This window comes from Centroberyx affinis, unplaced genomic scaffold (assembly GCF_046629955.1).
Source record: "Centroberyx affinis isolate AG114_WGS23_722 - 3 ecotype Tasmania unplaced genomic scaffold, CSIRO-AGI_Caff_v1 ptg000464l_1, whole genome shotgun sequence".
Classification (NCBI taxonomy): domain Eukaryota; kingdom Metazoa; phylum Chordata; class Actinopteri; order Beryciformes; family Berycidae; genus Centroberyx; species Centroberyx affinis.
In genome coordinates this window covers 59220-81217 of record NW_027279124.1, presented here as the reverse complement: position 1 = coordinate 81217, position 21998 = coordinate 59220, and the positions used below count along the sequence as shown (strand labels likewise).

Below are 21998 nucleotides of genomic sequence, written 5' to 3'. Positions count from 1 at the left end.
GCTGACCCCACCCCAACACCTCCATCTGCCACGCCAGCCGGGCTGGAGCCCCAGGTGGCCATACTAATGGACTCCAACGGGAAGTACATTGACCCCGAACGCCTCTTCCCTGGCCAGCGTGTTGTATCAAAGCATTGCAGGAACACGAGGCACGCACTAGAGCTGCTAAAGCAACACTCGCTTGGCCATCCCCAGGTCATTGTGGTCCACACAGGCACAAACGACCTGCCCTCCCTGCACCGATGCACAGCACAAGCAGTCACCAACATGGCAGAGCAGGCGTGCAGGGAGTTCTGTAGTAACTGCACCCACACCGTCATTGTCATCACACATCTGGAAGGGCCTTGCATCCTGTGTGTGAGCCTCTTCCCTGATAACGGATCAGGAAAGTGGATGGAAAGTGGTTGGATCGTAAAGGAGGCCACTGACCTCTTGGTAAATCACTCCATTTTCACTCTCCAGAGCTGGTATCAAGGACCAGACCTGGTAAATAACCATAAAACACCAACACTCAGCCCTGTCTTTGGTAATCCCCAAAGAGACAGAGAGTCTGAGATGACACCCATTGGAATGTTGCCAAAATCAAGAGAAATCTTTGATACAGACTCATGAAACTTTGGGTATCACATTGTGGTGGACTCTAATGTACATGACTAATTTTATGTGTAACTGTGATGTTTTATATAATAGTTATTTACGTTATTCAATTTCGTTATCTTTACATAGGGCTTCGATAGCCATGTTTGATATTAAAGTGTTCAGGAATTTGTGCTGAGTTTAATAATGTTAATGTTACGACGGTCAATTATATTGGATAGATCTGGGAACCAAAATTAGGGTTTCATGCATATGTAATGAGCCGTAAAACTAGACATGCCAGCCCACGCACACACCCCTCAACTGATCACAACAAAACCAAACACTCACATTTCCAATGCGGATTTCATGCACTTTATGTGGTCGCGACACGTGTGCTAACGGAGTCTGACAACAACTTTGTTCCAAAGTTTGTCTCCAAAGACGGACTCAACTGCATCATCATCACAAGCCAAGAAGAAAGCCTGTTTCATCTGAAACAGTGAAGATTGCCTTGCTGCCTGCCTATCTGCCTGACAAATGCACACACACACACACCAGCGCGTGTGTCTGTGTGTCCTGCCTGCTACAACCTCACTATCAGCTATCCTGCTGAGTTTAACTCTGAAGAATCATCGGAACCTCCAGAGTGGGTCGGCGTTAGCCTTGAGAGACCCATAGCCCTGTCCAGCAGCCTGCGTGCTCCAGCCTGCGTGCTTCACCCTGTTGCGGCCTGCTGAGATCAACTGAACAGACGTCAGATCTTCATCCTCCAGCACCTCGTCGAGCCGAGACTCCTCACAGCCTCCCGGCCTCAGCGTGCTTCATCTCCCTCCGGACCTCCGCTGGTGTCGTATGTACTGATCATTGTCCACTGGGCATCATATCATACATCACACATAGCTATTCCATTACATTCACACTTCACACACATATCACACACTTTATGACGGCTCCCTATAGTTATAGTAGCCTAACCATTCAGTTATTCAAAGATTCATTTGAGTCAGTTTTCCAGATAGTTATACTGTCGCCCCTTTATTCCTATCATTGCTGACTCATGTCTTCCACTGCTCATCTTCCATGATTGTGTCTGCTGAAATGTTGGTTTAATTATCAGTGTTGCATATTTACATGATCATCTATTCCTATTGCCATTGATTCATCACAATTCATAGGTATACCTCTTGTATATACTGTACTATATTCACTTGTATTTACCTGATTATTGAGTGTGCTTTAGTTTAGTAATAAACATATTATCTTGCATAAAGTCACCTCCTGTGTTCAGTGTGTGGGTTTAAATTCAAACATGCCGAGAATTCACTCCTTCAGATGAGACCTTTTGATGCTGTCTGTTATCTGGTGCCCCGTTCTTAATTCTCGTTGAAGCTAACTCTAAATTATATTGATACCAGACACCATTAATACCTATCACCACTACAGTTCCCAGATTCATGGGTAGTGATCTCCATCCTCTTACCCCGGACGGACGCCCCCCCTCATGTCATCCATGACATGAATATGGAGATTACCAGGAGCTGCTCCACCCTCCCCAACGTCCACCTGGCACACCACACAAACATTGGAACTTGGGACTTATATGACGGACTGCATCTGAACAAGAATGTAGTCAGAGTGTTTGCTAAAACTCTGAAAGATGTTGCGCTTGGATGAGACCCCAACCCCAACAAAAACACCAGGCCAGTACAAAGCCCCACGACGCCCAGGAAGAAGAGTGCCACAGCTCAACACCCGTCACCCTACTCCTCCTTACCGTACCCATCTACAGCCTCCTGCACCACCCATCCAGAGAGCCCCTCCTAACAACAGAGCCCCCCTTCCTCCACAGGAGCGCACCTACGCTGCTGTTGTGGCCAGACCTGCTCCTCAGCCTCCCCCCCAACACACAACAGAGTTGGGAGAGATCAAGGAGATGCTACATATTCTGTGCAGTAGACTCTTAATCAATTAGTTGGTAGGGTAGGTTGATGATCAGTCTTCCATTACAATGTATAGCTTATTTATTTATTTTATTAACACTCTAATCTTAACACAATATAATCCAAAGCATTTTTTCAGAGTAGACATCCTTACTTGATCTAAAAATGCTTCCAAATATTTAAAAACAATAGGTTAATTGGGATACCTGTGTAAAATAGTTGCTTTTTGAATTCGTTCCACTTTGCTTTATCTCCTGTTGGGAAAGTTAATGGTTTAATTTCAAATCAGTTGCTGGAATATCCAGGGTCTTTACTCCTCAGTATTTGGTCTGAAGGGTAAAAACCCTGACTTTGTAAATAGAGTCAGTAATATTGATATTATAATTTTATCAGAAACATGGTGTAGAGCTGATGCCCCCACCCACTGCCCTCCAAATTACAGGGAAATTATTGTCCCTTCACAGAAACTAAGCCATATACATCAGGGAAGAGACTCGGGGGGGACTAATTGTCTGGTATAAATCCAAACTACAAAATTCACTTCAAATTCTGAAAATTGGAAAAAAACAAATTTGGCTGAAAATAAAAAAAGAACTAATCCCCACAGAGAGAGATCTGTATCTATGTGCAATTTACATCCCCCCCTCTGAGTCCCCCTACTTTTCTGAAGACATCTTTTCTTCTCTTGAGATATGTCATTTCCAGAGGCAGGGGAATGTAATCATCTGTGGTGATCTAAATGCACGAACCGCTACTCAACCTGATGTAACTAACACCCAAGGAGATAGTTTTATCATTAATCAATCTCCAACAGATCATCTACATGTCCCCCCCCCCCCCCCCCCCCCCCCCGAAATAACTATGATACTGTCATCAATAGGAACGCTAAAGACCTGCTGCAGCTTTGCCGCAGCCTGAGTCTGTACATCATTAATGGTCGAGTGAGAGGGGACTCTCTGGGAAGGTTCACTTATTGTTCGGCTCTTGGCAAAAGCACTGTAGATTACATGATCACAGACATGGACCCATTCTCTTTCAGTTCATTCACAGTCAAAACCCAAACCCCTTTATCAGACCACAACCAAATTACTCTCTCCCTCAAAAAGACAAGTGTCACACCCACAGAGCCCAGTAAGCTGTCCAGTATGCCCAGTACATATAGATGGACCCATAACAGTGCCTAGCATTACCTGAAAGCAAGTCATGAAATTGAGTCATTACTGGAGGCTTTCATTGACCAGCCATACCCTCATACTGTAGAAGGCATATCTCAGGCCGTCCAAAATCTTACTTTCATCTATAGGAGAACTGCTACAAAAGCAAAACTGAAAATTTGTAAAAAAAAATAAATAAATAAATAAAAGAAAACTCAAAAAGAATAATTGGTTTGACAAAATTGTCAAAACCTTAGAAAACAAATGAGAAGGCTATCAAACCTGAAACACAGAGACCCAGGAAATGAAGAGATACGCCTTCAGTACTGTGAGACACTAAAACAATACAAAAGTACAATTAGAAACAAAAAGATAAATCACACAGAAAGACAACTCAGTATAATTGAAGAAAGCATAGAATCAAACTCGAACAGTGGAAGTCTCTCTGTAAGTCAGAGCCTGAGGAGCTGGTTATTCAAGATGGAGAAGTATGGAGTAAGCACTTCCAGACCTTATTCGGACCAACACCACTAAGTGATGACTCAGACACCACACAAATTGTGAAAAAATTTGAGCAAATGGAATTGATCATCAAAGATAACCAAAACCCATTAGATTTCCACATTACTATAGATGAATTGAAAACAAAATTGAAGGACCTGAAAATCAAAAAAGCATGTCGCCCCGATGGCATATTAAATGAAATGCTAGCACAGCACAGAAAAATTCCAATTGGCTATTCTCAAATTATTCAATTTTATTCTTTGCGTGGGATATTTCCCTGAGAACTGGAACATTGGATTGATTACACCTATATTCAAAAGTGGAGACAAATTTGACCCTCAAAATTACAGAGGGGTGTGTGTCACTAGTGTTATAGGAAAACTGCTTTGCAGTATCATCAATTCCTGAATTATGAAATTCTTCACAGAACACAATGTTCTTCATAAAAGCCAAACTGGAATCATGCCCAAACATCGCACAACTGACCATATTTTCACCCTCGCCACTCTGATCAACACTGATGTACACCAAAACAAAAGCAAAATATATTCATGCTTTATAGATTTCAAGAAGGCCTTCGACTCTATTTGGCACGAGGGGCTTTTCTACAAATTATTGACAATTGGCATAGGAGGTAAGATAGATGATTTAATTAAAACAATGCACATGAATAACAAATATGCAATTAAAATTGGAAGTAATAGAACCAACTATTTCAAACAGTGGCGTGGAGTAAGACAGGGCTGCAGTTTGAGCCCAACGCTTTTTAACATCTATATAAATGAACTAGCAGAGCAACTGCAAAAGTCCTCAGCCCCTGGGGTCAGTCTGCAGGACACAGAGGTCAAATGCCTGATGTATGCAGATGACCTTGTTCTTCTTTCTCCCTCCAAAGAGGGTTTACAGCAGAGCCTGGACGTCCTCTCCATTGATTGAATTCATGGGCATTGACTGTAAATTTGAAAAAGACCAAAATCCTGACGTTCCAAAGACGTTCCAGTTCTCAGAAACGCAGATTTACACTAGGAAATACAGAAATTGAACACACAAAACATTTTAACTATTTAGGTTTGATTATCAATTCCACAGGACGTTTTAACTTGGCTGTGAATGAACTGAAAGAGAAAGCAAGAAGAGCTTTCTACGCCATCAAAAGAAAAATTCCAATTGACATCCCAATTAGGACCTGGCTCAAAATTCAAAATTCAGTAATACATCCAATTATGCTATATGGTAGTGACGTGTGGGGCCCCTTAGCCGATCAAGATTTCTCAAAATGGGAAAAACACCCACTGGAAGTCCTGCATGCAGAGCTGTGCAAAATCATCCTGGGAGTCCAGAGGAACAGAGGTCAGTAATGCATGCAGGGCAGAACTCGGCCAGTATCCAATCATCATCAACATTCAGAAACAAGCCATCAAATTCTACAAACATCTCCGATCCAGCGACTCCCACTCCTATCAGTATAGAGCTCTTCAGTGCCAAGAGTCGAACAAGGACAAGAAGAGTTCCTTCTGGACACAAACACCAGGGATTCAGGACAATCCTCAGTCTCTCTGGGCCAACCAAATAATTTCAAATCAGAAAGAAAAATATATCACCTATTGGAAGGAAAAAACAAAAACACAAAGCAAATTAGAACTCTATCTGACCCTAGACAGAGAGTACACAGTGGCAGAATATCTGACCACTGTGACTAACAGCAAACTGAGGAAATCCCTCACGAGGTACAGGTTCTGTGCTCACAAGCTGGCTGTAGAAACAGGCCGCCACAGGCAGACCTGGCAACCCAGGGGGAGCAGGCTGTGTTTATTCTGCTGTCAGGGAGAGACAGAGACAGAAAGTCACTTCCTGTTACACTGTGACAGATACAAACATGTAAGACAGACTTATTTTGAGAGGATAGGCAGAATTTACCCAGAGTTCAACCATCTGCCTGATCCTCTCAAACTGCCCTTGCATTAGCTGCTAAATTTGTAGATTGCTGTCACACTCTAAGGGAAGAGGGACACACATTTCTTGAGTGAGAAATTTGAAGAATAATATGTGAATGTATGTGAAAAGTTCTGTTTTTTTAATTGGATAAGGTTATATTTTGCTGGTTTATGTTTCCTCAGAAACACAAGTGACATAAACACAGAAACAATGATAGTCAGTAGACAGTGGAGGCACAGCAACACACGCGCGTGCACACACACACACACACACGCACACACACACACACACACACACACACACACACAATAATACATGGGAGGGGATGGAATTATTTTTCTGTTAATTAATTAATTAATTAATTTTTTGTTATTTAATAATTTTATTGATGATTAATCTCTTGTTACATGCTTTGGCAATATTGTTTGTTTGTGAACTGTCATGCCAATAAAGCACCTTGAATTGAATTGAATTGAATTGTTTTTCCTAATCACAGTCATACTTTTGGATTTGGGCTAGTGTAGACCTTATTTTACCTACCAAATAGCCTACATCTGTATTGTTGTCATAGGAGGGTTAGGGTTGGATGACATTGCTGTTTTTGAAGCACTTTAGCCCCTCCCCAAACCTCCTGCATGGTCAGGATTATAGTATGTTGTAGCCTCAATATCCCTCTGTTTACAGATGACATTTCCTACATATATCTCTGAAGATGACCCTGTTATGAGCTTGTAGGTGGCAGTCTGTGCAACTGATTTGTGGCTTATACTTACCATGGGGTGATGAGTTGATAATCAGATGGATATGGTCATGACATTTGCATGGCCTCAGATCAGTGAGTTTCTTAAAATAATATTCCAACTTGGGTTGTTGCTAAAAATTGGACTGTGTAACTGATTACTAATATTGCCATGTTGTTTGTATTCAGTGCATTTCAAAGTAATCTGACTCAACCCTGCTTAACTGTTACACTCCTCATTATAGCAAGTTGTTACCTATGTGGTTAATATACAGTATATTTGCTTTTTAGCAACAACCCAAGTTGGGATATTATTTTAAGAAGCTCTCTTGATTTTATCCAGGCTGGAGTCTCAAAGGGTCTCAGAAACTATGTCTGAAAGAGGCTGGGGTGGGCCAGAGTTGAAAATTTAACTTTGTCGTAGGACAACATTAAAGACATTTTCGGAAAGGCCTTGACCTGGAGAGTAACATATGTCAATATGAAGAACATGGGTGGTTCCTGTACTGCAATATTGCTCTTTGAACCCTGACCCCGGGCTACTTTTGAAGGCTTATTATACAGCAACACAAGGGGCTAGAGACATGGGGTCAACTTCTCTAGAAAGCTATTGAGCTGTACTTTCATGGGAGTGGGGTTACTGATGGCAGGCGGCACTGAGTTGGGTTGAAATGCAATATTTTCTGAAATTCACCTGATTCCCATTAAGATGGCTGAAATCTGACAAAAGATTTATTTTCCACCCTCAAATACCCCAGTAACAATGTCAATTCCATGTTTACAATGTCAACTATGGAAAAAACAACAACAAAACAACAAAACCCACGGAGCAAGGCTTTTATTGTGAAGTGCTCATAGGAAGTGCAAACTGTAGTTTGCTGTTTACTGGCAAACTGCTCAATATTAGAAAGATGCAATACAATCTGAACCAACAGGTTGATGTTATAAGAGGATATAATCAAATAAATTACAAAAAAAAGAAAAACAACAAGAAAAACAACAACAAAACAACAAAACCCACGGAACAGGGCTTTTATTGTAAAGTGCTCATGGGAAGTGCCAAACGTTTTTCCGGGTGGAAAGTTGCGGTTGTGAAAAGGCAAACTGCTCAATATTAAAAAAGATGCAATACAATCTGAACCAACAGGTTGATGTTATAAGAAGATATAATCAAAAAAATTACAAAAATATACTTTTGTTGTTGCTATTTTACCACAATTTCATCAGCTGTGTTTCATGGGCAGAAAGAGGTATGTTCAATGACGAAACGGATTATGTTTAGAAACATTAACTCCCGACTGGTTCTTCAATTTAAATTATGCTTATTGTAAAGTAGATGTAATGATACAGACGTTATAAAGTGTTATATTTTATGGAGTTTATTGAGATACCACTGAAATAACTTGTTATATAGGTTATGAGCCAAATTTATTTCTAGTTATCTAGCAGATTTTTGATGTTTAGCCACACAAGCCCTACTGATTGACACAAGTGTTCTGCATTAAGGCTAATCAAGTGATGTTTTCTCAGCCCTTTATACTGCTGCATTCACTTGCTACCTGTTTATGCCTTGAAGAAGGTCTCTGACCGAAAGCTTGCATATTATAAATGATTTTTGCACAGATTTGAGTGTGCGGATGCTTTTTTCATTCAGTTTGATATCCTGTAGCTCCAGCACCTCAGCCAAGTCTGATACCGGGTGAGCGGTGTATTTTTCTCCATTTTTAGTTATCTAGCAGGTGACATCAAATGGTAAATGCAAGCGATTCTCTTTTTCATTTGGCCTCGAAATTGATCTACAACCAATTTTTTTTTTAATTAATATTATCACCAACGAGCTCAAGCAAAGAAATGTATCAAACCAGAATGCCTTATTTGGGCAGAAAATGTACGCCAGACTTTGTGTTCCGTGGTCCAGGAGAGAAAGTTGCAGGCATCTAATACTGCCGCGAGAGGCTTTACCATGGAGTCTATGGAACACCCGTGTGTCCTTTCCAGACGCGAAAGGTTACCTTTAGCGTCGTTATAGTGACACCAAGGGATTTGACAAAGAGTCAACATAGGACGAGTTGGGAATGAGAACGGGTTGACCTTACTGTGTCCTCCTCCAAGCATGTAACAGCAGTGGAGCAAACCAGTGGACAATAAGAACAAGCATTAGCTGTTAGCGGCTAACTTTATTTTTACCAGCGATTAGCTTGTGAGCTATCAAGCAACCACCAGCATACTGAGCAAATCTCAATTCCTCAAAACTTTCTAAAGTCTTCTTAAGATGTTAGAAAGCACAAAGGGAATGGGATATAGATGGCCAGCTGTTGGATTTCTATTGCAATTTCACTTCACAAGCTAATTGTTAGCTAACGCTTTGCAAACGCAAAGAGGAAAAGGCAGTGTCCCCAGCAACTTCAGTTGTTTTCGCAGTTGCCAAGTCCGCTTATTATAAGTGACTTTGGGCTTGTTTTTCTGTAAAGTCGCTTACAAATATTGGTAGTCGCGGGCTTGCTCCCTTGTTGTCAAGCAGATGTTTTCAATAGTTTGTCCTGTTGCAGGATCCGTCCACAACCCCGTTCCCTCCGCCCCTCCCCTTCCCCCATACACATAGGTGACAGTCAGTGAGGCGTTATTTTTTTTCCCACCCGCATTCTGCGAAGACCCGCTCTATTCTGCCTCTGATTGGCTCTGACCCTGATGGCAACGAGTACTAGCCAATCAGAGGCAGAGTAGAGCGGGTCTTCGCTGAATGCGGGTGGGGAAAAAAATGAGTGAGATTGTTGGGAAGGTTCAATAATGCAGGCTGGCTTCTCTTAGTTATAATCGCGAAGTGTGCATCTGTAAGAATGCACTGTGTTCCTTGCTTGCTAGCATTAGCAACATGCTACAGCCTACTGACTGCAGATATGGAGATTTAGAATCCACAGAGCAGCAGCTGGGCAATGAGAGTTTGTGTTACTGCTCTGTGGGTGGGACTTCATATTATGATAAGTGTGGCACTCTTGGTCCCTGTGGCTTTAACATTTTCTTAATGGAAAAGGAATTAGCAAATGAAAAAACGAAAAGATAAATTTAAATGTCTTTTTAAAAGCCATTTTGCAAATTGTTTGACTTATTTCTCTTTTAATTAATCAGTTATATTAAAATACTTCAATGTAGCTATTACTATCAGTGTGGCACTCTCTGTGCTAGTCAGTAAAAGAGTTGTCTAATGGTAAAGTAAGGTCCAAAATGAATTATGAAAAGGAAAAAGAATATGAATATGAATAAACAAATGAACAAATGAAAGGCAAATTTTGGCTAATTTCAAAGCATTTTTATTAATCGGTTTATAAATAGTTTTATTAGATGGCTCATTTAAAAGCATTTTTATAATAAATATTTTTTATAATCGGTTTATAAATAGTTTTATTAATTATTGGCCTCATTGCTGAACCACCCTCGCATACAACCACAGAGGGTAGGCTGCATAGGCAGATTAGTATTTGTACTATATTCTTTAAGTGACTAAGAAGCCATTTTACAACATTAAACATCAAATTAAATGTACATTAATATATAATAGTGTTGATATTAATATATCATACTGTTGATCAGAATTTGTGTTTGTCTGTGCATTCTAGGATGGGTGAGGGAGGGGCTAAGATTAACTATGTTGTTTTCAATACAAGAGTATGTTTATGTTATTATAGGCCTAGTATTTATACTTCAAAGGACATGGAATTGAATGCCCAAATACAGCACACTTGTCAATGTGACAACATGTCCTGACGTGGGGTAAATTATTGCAAGTTCTCAAGAGTAATTTCAGCAGTTAATGCCATTTCTTGAAGACCATAATCTCGCTAGAAATATATATATATATATATATACATACACATACATATATATATATATATATATATATATATATATATATATATATATATATGTATGAAGACTGCAGGTTGCTACTCCTAATCGCCCTACTGATAACTGTTATCAATAACAGTTATTGATAACATTTAATAGTGCTTACTGTTAACTGTTCTACTAGTTATCGACCCATAATGCCGCCGAAGCCAAAAAATCAAGGACAGATCATCAAAAATCAAGACTCTTCTGACACGCCAACCAAGCTAAATGCCGAACAACTCAGCGTTGGCGTGCTCAACGCTGCACTTCAATCACTAAAGCAAGATATCTGCTCCAAGGTTGATACTGTGGCAGTCGATCTACGCTTGGAAATTGCAGCATTTCGGGTCGAAACTCAAACAAAGATTGCAACATTACAGGCCACAACTGACGAGCATGATGAATGTCTACGGAGCTTGGAAAAATATGCTACTCTTTCCGATATAGCACTGGATGAGCTAACAGCTAGAGTGAAACAGCTTGAAGCTAAGGTTGTAACCCTTCAACAAAAGTCTGAAGACCTAGAGCAGGTGTGTCAAACTCAAGGCCCGCGGGCCGAATCCGGCCCGGCACCTCATTTTATGTGGCCCGCGAGAGCTTGCAAAGAATATAATTTGCGCAATACAATTCTATGCTGTGTTAATGAAGTACAGTGTCCATAAACTACATGTCCCAGAATGCATCCCGATTTTGTTATCCGCGCACTGAAGGCGTCTCCGCTAGATGTCAGTATAGGCTAGATAGCGTCTCAATATCATAGCCGTTTTCCAGCAGTGGCGCTCTAGCCGAGTGGTTGCAGCAGCTAGTAACATTAACGTTAATAGTAGCAGCCAAAATGTCCAAGAAAAGAAAAATTGACGCAGAGGGAAGGCAATTTAATGAGAGATGGGAAACCGAATACATGTTTGTGCTTAATGGAGACAAGCCGGTATGTCTTATTTGTAACGAGGCAGTGGCAGTGCCAAAGGAATACAATTTACAGCGGCACTTTGATACTAAGCATGGAGCCAAGTATGCTAACCTTAGCCACCAAGAAAAGCGTCAAAAAGTCCAAGAATTAAAAGGCAGCCTGCGTTCTCAACAGAATATGTTCGCAAAAGTCACAGCAAAAAATGATGCAGCAGTGAAAGCCAGCTTTATTGTGGCTGAAGACATCGCCCGATCCTCAAAGTGTTTTTCGGAAGGTGCATTTTTGAAGCAGTGTATGCTGAAGGTATGTGAGCAGGTGTGCCCTGAACAGAAACAGGCTTTTAACAATGTCAGCTTGTCAAGAAACACTATCGCAGACCGAGTCAGGGAGCTAGCGGGAGATCTGACGACACAGCTGGCTGAAGAAGCAAGCAGTTATCTGGCGTTTTCATTAGCTGTTGACGAAAGCACCGACATCACTGATACGGCGCAGCTAGCCATTTTTGTAAGAGGAGTGAAGGCGGACTTGTCTGTCAGTGAGGAGCTCCTGGATGTGACAGCCATGCATGGGACGACGACGGGGAGGGACATCTTCAATGCGGTGGAGAGGTCCGTGAGTAAAATGAAATTACCCTGGGAAAAGTTGGTGGGGCTTACTACCGATGGGGCACCTGCAATGTGTGGCGAGAGAACTGGCTTGATTGGACTGGTGAAAGAGAAAATGAAAAAAAGTAACTGCTCCACACCCCTGATAACTTATCATTGCATTATCCACCAAGAAGCTCTGTGTGGCAAGATCCTGGAACTGGATAACGTAATGACCACAGTCACGAAAACGGTGAACTTCATTCGGGCACGGGGCTTGAACCATCGTCAGTTCCAACTATTTTTGAAGGTGGTGGACACGGAACATGGAGATGTGCCATACTATACACAAGTCAGATGGTTGAGTCGGAGCACAGTCCTCGCGATTTTTTGAGCTTCGGGAAGAAATTGCTCTTTTCATGCAGAGTAAAGGAAAACCCTTGCCCGAACTGTCAGATCCAAACTGGCTGTGTGATTTTGCCATGTTGTGCGACATAACAGAGCACCTCTCCCAACTGAACCAGAGGCTGCAGGGCCGCAAACATGTCATAACGGGGATGTACGACGTGATCACAGCTTTCCAGCTGAAACTGCGCCTATGGAAGTCTCAACTCCAACAGGACAGTCTTGCCCACTTTCCTGTCTGTCAAAGCATCTCAACCTCAGTCCCAGGTGCTTTTTCGTGCGCTTGATTAGCTACCAAAGTGAACCTGCTGATTAATGAGTTCGATCGGCGCTTCTCTGACTTCAAAGCACAGCACTCAACCTTTGCCACCTTTGCCAATCCTTTCACCACCGGCGTCGACAGTGCACCACATCACCTTCAGATGGAGTTAATAGAGCTGCAATGCAACAGTAGCCTGAGAGCAAAGTTCCAGGACGCTGCAATCGGGGACTTTTACCGTCTCCTCCCCCCTGCTTTGATGCCACAGCTCCGAGTTCAAGCTGCCCGTGTCCTGTCCTTGTTTGGAAGCACCTACCTGTGCGAACAGATGTTTTCAATCATGAATCTGAACAAGACCAAGCACAGATCACGCATCAGCGATGACAACCTCCACGCTGTTTTACGGATTGCTACCGCAGAAGACCTAAAGCCAGACATCGACAGACTGACCTCAGGGAAACGGCATCAGTCATCTGGCCAGAAAACAAACAGGTAAGCATTTTAAAAACCTTCACGTATGTAATATCAATCAAGCTAGGTACAATGTAATATGTGTGCATTCTAATGGTTGTGCTTGTTTTGTATGTTTTGTATTTGTTATTATGTGCAGGGATTGATCCATGGAATAGGATGGTGTGTGATATCCAGGCTGATCACTTGGAGAGATCTACTTGGTGTGTCCAGGCAGCATCACTCTCACATCCCACTTCGTCCACATCATGTCTGAGTAACCTGAACCAGAACCTGGTTACACAAAGTGAAACAACCCTTATTGTTATTTTGACTTTATTACTTATACTACTTTGTATATTTCACTTTTTTAAATAAATTGTATAATAGTTGTACACTTGAATGTCTATTTGCCATTATTTTCCCTAGAATTCTGCTTTCAGAGCTAGTTATTAATTATTAAGTTATTACTAAAATCAATAATAATCGAATGCAGAGGCAATTATGTAGTATGATAAGTAAATACATTTATAATAGTCTTACATTTACAACCGGCCCTTTGAGGGCAACCATAATGCTGATGTAGCCCGGGATGAAATTGAGTTTGACACCCCTGACCTAGAGGGACAACAGAGGAGGAATAATCTACGACTACTTGGTATTCATGAGGGATCTGAGGGCCCGTGTTCAACTGAGTTTGTAGCACAGCTACTTAAAGATATTCTACACCTCGAAACCCCACCATTGCTTGACCGTGCTCATAGATCTCTGAAACCAAGGCCCAAAGAGGGACAACCACCGAGACCCATGATAATCAGAGTTCACTTGTTCCAAACACGGGAACTTATTCTTCGGGAATCAAGGAAACTGACTCAACTGTCGTACCAGGGGAAAAGAATTTACATCTTTCCTGACTTCACCGCAGTGGTGGCTAAACAACGAGCTGCCTTTGGTGAGGTAAAACAGACCCTCCGAGCTATCCCTGGTATACGATTCGGCCTTCTCCACCCTGCTCGTTTACGAGTTACTCTAAAAGATGGAAAAGATCATTACTTCAATGAACCCAGCGAGGCAGCTCTCTTTGCAAAGAATTTATAGCCCTCGGGTAAACTGACAGTTGTACAGCAAGTCAACTCACCTCTATTATGAGGATACCTTATCAACTTTGTGATTCCTATGTGTAGAAGTCCTCGTCTTTTCGACTCGGTGTTGTGGTGTTGGATTCAACTAATCCTGTATGACTCTTCATGTGGCTTGTCGTTACTCTAGTCATCTTGCAATTGAATTCGGTACGAGGTAATGTGTGACTCTTCTTCGGAGTAACGTTGTTACTGAACTCGAACTGTTAACTCTTGCTCGTGTTAGCTATGTTAACGTTATCCATCTTCTTGCCATTTCCTTGGACCTGCTAAAGCTGAAGTGGTTTCGATAAAAACAGGTGTTTTCTTTTCTTCTCATATAAGATTAATATTAGTTATTGTTTAGAGTTGATGAGCATCTTGCTCTTAAATGAGCTGCTGTGTTGTAGTTCTGTAGGCTACCATGTTTGTTTACGTTGTGACGTACTTCACCTATCTCGTGATAGTTAGCGAGATCACTGCAAGTATATGGTCGGATACCTTGTAGGCTTGTATTTGACTTTTTTTTTTTTTTTTTTGGCTGCTATTTGACATGATGTTTTTTTTTCTCTTCTTCTTTCTTTCTATCATTAAATATAATAATAGTGATAATATTAATGTTAGTGATAGTGATAATGATTATAATAAAAATAATGATGATAATGATAATAAAAGAATGAAAAAATGCAGTATATAATGTGTTATCAAATTCTTTAGTTTTTCTTATTTTATTAATGTCACACATGGCTAATCTGCCCTGCCCTAAAGGCTTGTAGTAAAGGAAGTCTTTAGTTAGGAAATGTGTTTATCTTTTGTCTCAATGTTGTCTCTTTATCTTGTTCTTGTGCTTCTTTTGGATCTGCTTTTTTTCCCATATTAAGCATTAGCAGTGGCCCTACTCCTTGTCAATTATGTTTGTATGGATAACTATAAAGGATTAAAGATCGTACATTTGAATGTTAGGAGCCTTGTGCCTAAAATGGATCTATTTAGACCTTGGATTGACAATCATAAATCTAATATAATTACACTTTCTGAAACGTGGCTTAACAGTAGAATTAGTGATAACGATATTTACATTCCTAATTATGTTTTGTATAGAGCTGACAGATGTACCAGGGGTCATATATGTCTCTTCTAGCCTTGTGTCTGAGTTGATTATACCTAAAGTGAACCCAGTTCACTTTGAGTGTCTTTTTGTAAAAATAATTTTTCATGAAAATAAGCATTTGATCATTGGTAGTATATATAGGCCACCATCCTCTCCCTCTGACTCCTCTAACTATATAATCTCTACCATAAATTCTATTGACTGTTCAAATGAAATTATTATTTTAGGCGACTTTAATATAAATTGACTGGATAGATCGTCCTCTAAGGACAAAAATTTATTTGGAAGCCTAAACCTAAGTCAGCTCATGAAGGAGCCCACGAGATTCAACCCTTCATGTCAATCTTTGTTGGACTGGATTCTTGTTACACATCCCTATAGGTTTTTAAGTGCTGGTGTTATGTCTGACTGCTTCAGTGACCACTCAGTAATTTATTGTGTGTGGAAGATTAAAATATCAAAATTACCACCAAAACTTATCAAAATTAGACAATATAAGAAAATGAATGTAGACCTATTCATCCAAGACTTAACTGCTATAAATTGGGATAGATTTAAATTAATACCTCATGTTAAAGATGCCTGGGATTGTTTTCACTCCGAATTAACTGATGTAATTGATAAACATGCCCCTTGGAAGCTTGTAAAAGTTAAGGGTAGACACTTACCTTGGGTCAGCTCTGAACTTATAAGTATTTTTAGGCAAAGGGACAAAGCTTGGGCCAAATTTAGGCAGACAAGGGTTCAGGCTGACTGGGAAGTATATAGACATTTTATGTGTACAACAATGACTAGGAACGCTAAATCCAACTATTATAAAGATTGTCTTTCTGAACATTTTAATAATCCCAAACAGTTTTGGAAAAGAATCAATGGTATACTTAACAAATCTGACAATAGATCGATCAATCAAATACGGGTTGACAATCAATTACTTCATGATCCGTTAGATATTGCTCAAGCATTCAACCTGCATTTTGCTTCTGTCTGCTCTTCACAGATTTCTGATTATTCCAACACTCATAGCTTTAGAAATATGGTGCCTAGGAATAGTTCTTTTTCTTTTAGGAAAATATTACCCACAGAAGTAAAACGTTCCATTAATGAACTAAGGGAGAATAGTGGTGTTGGACTTGATGGGCTTGAAGCCAAGTTTATTAAGTTGTCCTCCAATATCCTGATGTATCCACTTACTGATTTGTTTAACCCTTCTATATATATATATATATATTCTATATTCTATTATAAAATTAACAAATGATGTGTTCTCCTCTGCTGATAATGGTAAACTCACAGGTGCCATTTTTATTGATTTAACAAAGGCTTTTGATTTGGTTGATCATTATATTCTTTTAGACAAGCTTTATGATATTGGTTTTTCTCAAAATACTATACATTGGTTTAACTCTTATCTGCACAACAGAAAACAATGTGTTGCTACAAGGAATCATGTCTGATCTGCTTGTCTTGGCAAAAGGTGTTCCCCAAGGATCAATCTTGGGACCCTTATTATTTTCTATATTTATCAATGACCTTCCTTCAATTTGCTCTAATTGTAACATTCAATTATATGCTGATGACATGTCATTTATACAGCCCAATCACAGGTATTGCATATTCAAAACTCATTCCATCTTGATTTCGATATGGTTCAAAATTGGCTCTCTGCTAATAAACTATTACTCAACAGAAATAAATCTTATGCTATGCTTTTGGGGACAAGGCAAAGTCTTAGGTCTTACTCTGACAGTCTGTCCATTATTTGTGATGATGGCTCTCCACTTGCTAATGTGAATGTTATTAAATATTTGGGTTTGTGGATAGATTCTGAACTGTCGTTCAAACCTAATATTGACTCTGTCATCAAGAAAATACATTGCAGCCTTGGTGCTCTCTTTCGTTCTAAAAACTGTTTTACTTTTACTGTTAAGAAAAAACTTGTAACTCAATTATTATTGCCTATTTTGGACTATGCTGATGTCGTCTATCAAAACACCACAAAAACACAACTTTTGCCTCTGAATGTACTCTACAATAGCCTGTGTAGATTTGTTTTAGGATGTCCTTATCAAACATGCACTCGACTGGCCTTCCCTATATACTAGGAGACACTTCCACTGGCTTCAGTTCATCTTTAAGTGTATTTATTTCAATTACCCCTGCTATCTGAAGCAGTTGTTAGAACCATATCAATCAACATATTCTCTCAGACACTGACCATCTTCTCTTTTCTGTTCCAAAAGTTTCCTCCGAAATCGGTAAAAGGGCATTTATTTTTAAGGCTCCTTCTGATTGGAATAATTTACCAAGTCTCTTACGATATCTAACTTCACTTGGTATATTTAAAACTACTTTATTTTCCCATCTTAAAACTAACTGCTCATGCTTTGAATTCATTAATTTATTTGTTTGTCATTATATGTGTGTGTATATTTTTATATATACATATATATGTACTGAGGATGTATGTATGTATGTATGTATGTGTATGTATATATGTCTATGTATATGCATATGTATTTTTTGTTTTTTTTTGTTTTTGATTAACGGTCATAGGTTATGTTTAGTGTTTTTGTGTTGGTGTTGTTGTTGTTGTTGTTATTGTTGTTTATTGTTGTGTCTTTGTCTTGCGTCTTATGTTGCAGGACCCCATTGAAAACGAGATGCTACATCTCAAGGGGTTTTATCCTGCGAATTAAATAAATAAATTTCCAACATAAAAATTTCCAACATATATATATATATATATACATATATATATATATATACTGTATATATATACATATACGTATATTGTATCTCAATAGTAAGGCACTGCTGAGAAATACACCAGTGAGTAAAAAAAAGTGACATGTCTGGTCTCCCCTAAACCTCTATGGTCTGGTGAGACAAAGCAATCTACCTTTTGTTCCCTAGAAAAGGGAGATTTAAAAAAAAAAAAATTCAAGACAGACCTGGGGTCTCATTTATAACCGTTGCGTACGCACAAAACGGGGCCTGAAAGAGGCGTACGCAAAAGTTGTGATCTATAAAAACAAACTTGACGGGAGAATGTGCGCACCTGTACGTAAACTCTGACCCATGCGTACGAACATTTTGGAGACAGGGGAAATTGGCGACGCAGATGGTAAGGTGGTGAATTGAAGCCAGATTGTATAATGATTCCTCTCACACATTTAATTTCACTTAATATCAAACGTTAAGTATAGATCCACGTTATCATAAACATTCAAACCAGCAGTGTTATTTGTACGTGCGCTTGTAGTGAGCCATAACTATTCCATAAGTACCTTTCAATTTGAAAAGATATAAGCCACCTCAAATCTTAAATCAAAGTCCGCTCAATATTTCATCAGCGCTTTATCACCATCACATTCCCCACCCCCAGAGTGCAGAGGAGAGGGCCGGACTGTATGGTAACTAACTGCGGTTCTATCAGGTTGGTCTGTCTAATGCTAGACCCAGTTAAGCACATAGATCCAAGAGCACGGCTCTAGGGAATCTAAATGGGCATATTAGCCAGTCATCATCATGGGCCAGGAAATCTTGGTGGTCCCTGAACACTCATTCCCTCCTAATCCTTCCATTCGCGTAGTCCTCTAGCAGTGCCAGTGCATGGTAAATGGACTGCATTTATACAGCACTTTTATCAAAAGCGCTTTACAACATGCCTACATTCACCCATTCACACAATGGTAAATGGACTGCATTATATAGCCCTTTTATCCAAAGCGCCCTACAACACATGCCTACATTCACCCATTTACACATTCATACACTGATGGCGGCAAGCTACCACCCAGGGTGCTGGCACAACCATCAGGAGCAATTTGGGGTTCAGTATCTTGCCCAAGGACACTTCGACATGCGGATCGAACCACCGACCTTGTGATTAGTGGACGACCCGCTCTACCTCCTGAGCCGGAGCGGAGTCTCGCTCAGACATAGCGGGCCGCGTCGGCCGTCACTGTGCGTGGGGGGGCGGGGAGGCGAACCATCAACCTTTGGAACTCCGGCCCAGAAGCAGCTGCCTTTGCTCACAGCTACACTGCGGCGTCCTGATGATAATTTATCCCGGTACAAATACAGGTACTAACCACTGTGGGGTTTCTGGCAACCGGCTGTTACCAGCAGGAATTAGCCGACAGGTATGTGTTTGATATGATTAACAATATATAATGTTTATCTTTCTGCCTAAAGCCTCTTTTGGGAATAATATTATTCTGTTAAATTCTATCCTTAGGTCTGGGATATCGCAGCTGTCCCTGAGTGCAATAATGCCTGCCGTGTTGGATGGCATTATTTATATGAGTAGTCAATACATCAGGTTTCCTTACACTATGGGAGAACAGGCCAACATTAAAAGGCAATTTGCAGCAATGTCCGGTTTCCCAAATGTAATCGGCGCAATTGACTGCACCCATATTGCTATAAGGGCTCCATATGAAAATGAATTTGTCTACGTTAAGCGAAAGCATGTGCATTCAATTCATGTCCAAGTCATATGTGACTCCAACATGGTCCTGACAAATATAGTGGCACGATGGCCTGGCTCAACACATGACTCCTTTATCCTGACGCATAGCAGTTTAGGGAACAGACTACAGGCAGGCGCTGTGTGTGATGGCTGGCTTCTTGGTAAGTTAATAAACAACGTATTGTAGAAATTCTAACCATTCAAGCCTGATGTATAATTACTCTTCCGTTTATAACCTGCATGTGACTCCCTCAGACGCTGGCTCCTCACCCCGTTTCCAAACCCAGAGAGGAAATGCACTATAATGCTGCTCACGCTCGTGCACGCTCAGTTGTGGAGTGTGCCATCGGCCTCCTCAAATGCTGATGGCGGTCTTTAGATGCCTCAGGTGGCAGACTTTTGTGCCTTTGACAAGATCTTTTAATGTAGTTGATATTTCTTTTTTTGTTAAGATTTATTTTAGACATTTTATGCTTTATTGATAGAGACAGTGTGAGAGATAGACAGGAAGGTATGGGAGAGAGAGAGGGGAGGACACCCGGGTCGCTGCGGGAAGGACTGAGCCTTATGGTACGCGCTGTATTCGGTGATCCACCGGGGCGCCCATGTAGTTGATATTTCACACGTCACGGTTGATATGTTACACATCACGGCTCTTATTTGTTTAAGTTCGTCTGATATTACATTCAGACGCGTCATGCCCATTCAAGCTGGGGGGGCACGTGCCCCACCAGATTTTTGATATCTGGATTTTATTTTATTACTATTATTTTTTTATAATATGTCGTTATGATCATAATATTATGAGTCAAACGTATTCTTCTAATTATGTCATCATACCTCAAAAAGACACCCCCCCTTTCCCTTTGGCATTGGTTTCTTCCAAAAGTTGCAGGATGAAATCGGTTCGCAACAGCAGGTACGCACGCACACAGCACTCTGCTGCGCATCAATGCTGGAGGAGATGTAGGCAGTGTGTTGCTGAAGTGGTTAGTAGAGCATCAATCCCCTTTTCAAACATGTGAAAATGAAATGCAATTAGTTATACACACTTAATTGCATTTGCAAAATATAGGAATAGTTTGCATAGCAAGATAGTTGGCTAGTACCAGCTAAAGTTAGTAGCCATCCTCAATCCGGCTGTTTAGCCTTCTGGCTCGCTAGCTAGTCGTGACTTGTGATAGCATAGCATCCTATTTAATATTGGTAAAGGAGAGCTGTGTGAATCTTATGGCAGAGCTGACCACCACTATCACAGGTTATAGTTAGCAAAACACTGAATTCCATTTGATATCTCCAGGTCAAGATGCAGAGGAAAATCTCGTCATTCTTTAAAAAAATGACAGAAAGCCCCAGCCCTGTCCTCAGTCAGGAGGTTGATAGTGCAAGAGGTAGGTTATCCCCCCCCCCCCCCCCCCCTCTCTCTCTAGTTAAATCAGTGTGTGTAGGTGTGGTTACAGGTTATATGTACTTAGGCTAGTGGTGATGATGGATCTTTCAAGGAGGCTGAGCAGTTTGGAAAATAGGTTACTACTGCTCAGTCTGAGCTTTTATTGGCAATGGAGCAGACATTGCTATGTGATGTCAGCACAGTCTCATCTGTACTCATGCTGCTTCCTATGCATTGTGTTTGAAAATATTACCATGTTGGCAGGTTCCTTTCATCTGTGGCTTTATTATCTATGTTCTCTAAATTAATTTGCATTGTGGATATAGTCTTTTTATGTGAATTTATGCCCCTTAATTTTTTTTGGGTGAAACAGACAAGTTTTATCTCTTTTTCAAGAAAAGTGGCAGCAGTGTAGAAGCCAGTGTAGAAGTGAGTGAATAAGTGAGTGTCATTTTCAATAACCATAACAGCACAAATAATTGACATGAAAATCTCTAAATAAATATACAGCATTTACCCTAATATAAAGTGGAATATAAACTTGCTTCCCCGAGTATT

General features: G+C 40.5%; 1 protein-coding gene across 1 annotated transcript; it reads left to right on the top strand.

Moving 5' to 3' along the window:
- The first annotated feature begins 11571 nt into the window (after positions 1–11571).
- LOC139642335 (general transcription factor II-I repeat domain-containing protein 2-like) lies at positions 11572–20416 on the top strand. Its single transcript, XM_071517135.1, is given in 4 exon segments — positions 11572–12611; positions 12613–13386; positions 14109–14301; positions 20306–20416. Coding segments are annotated over 4 exon segments (2118 nt in total).
- Positions 20417–21998: the final 1582 nt, after the last annotated feature.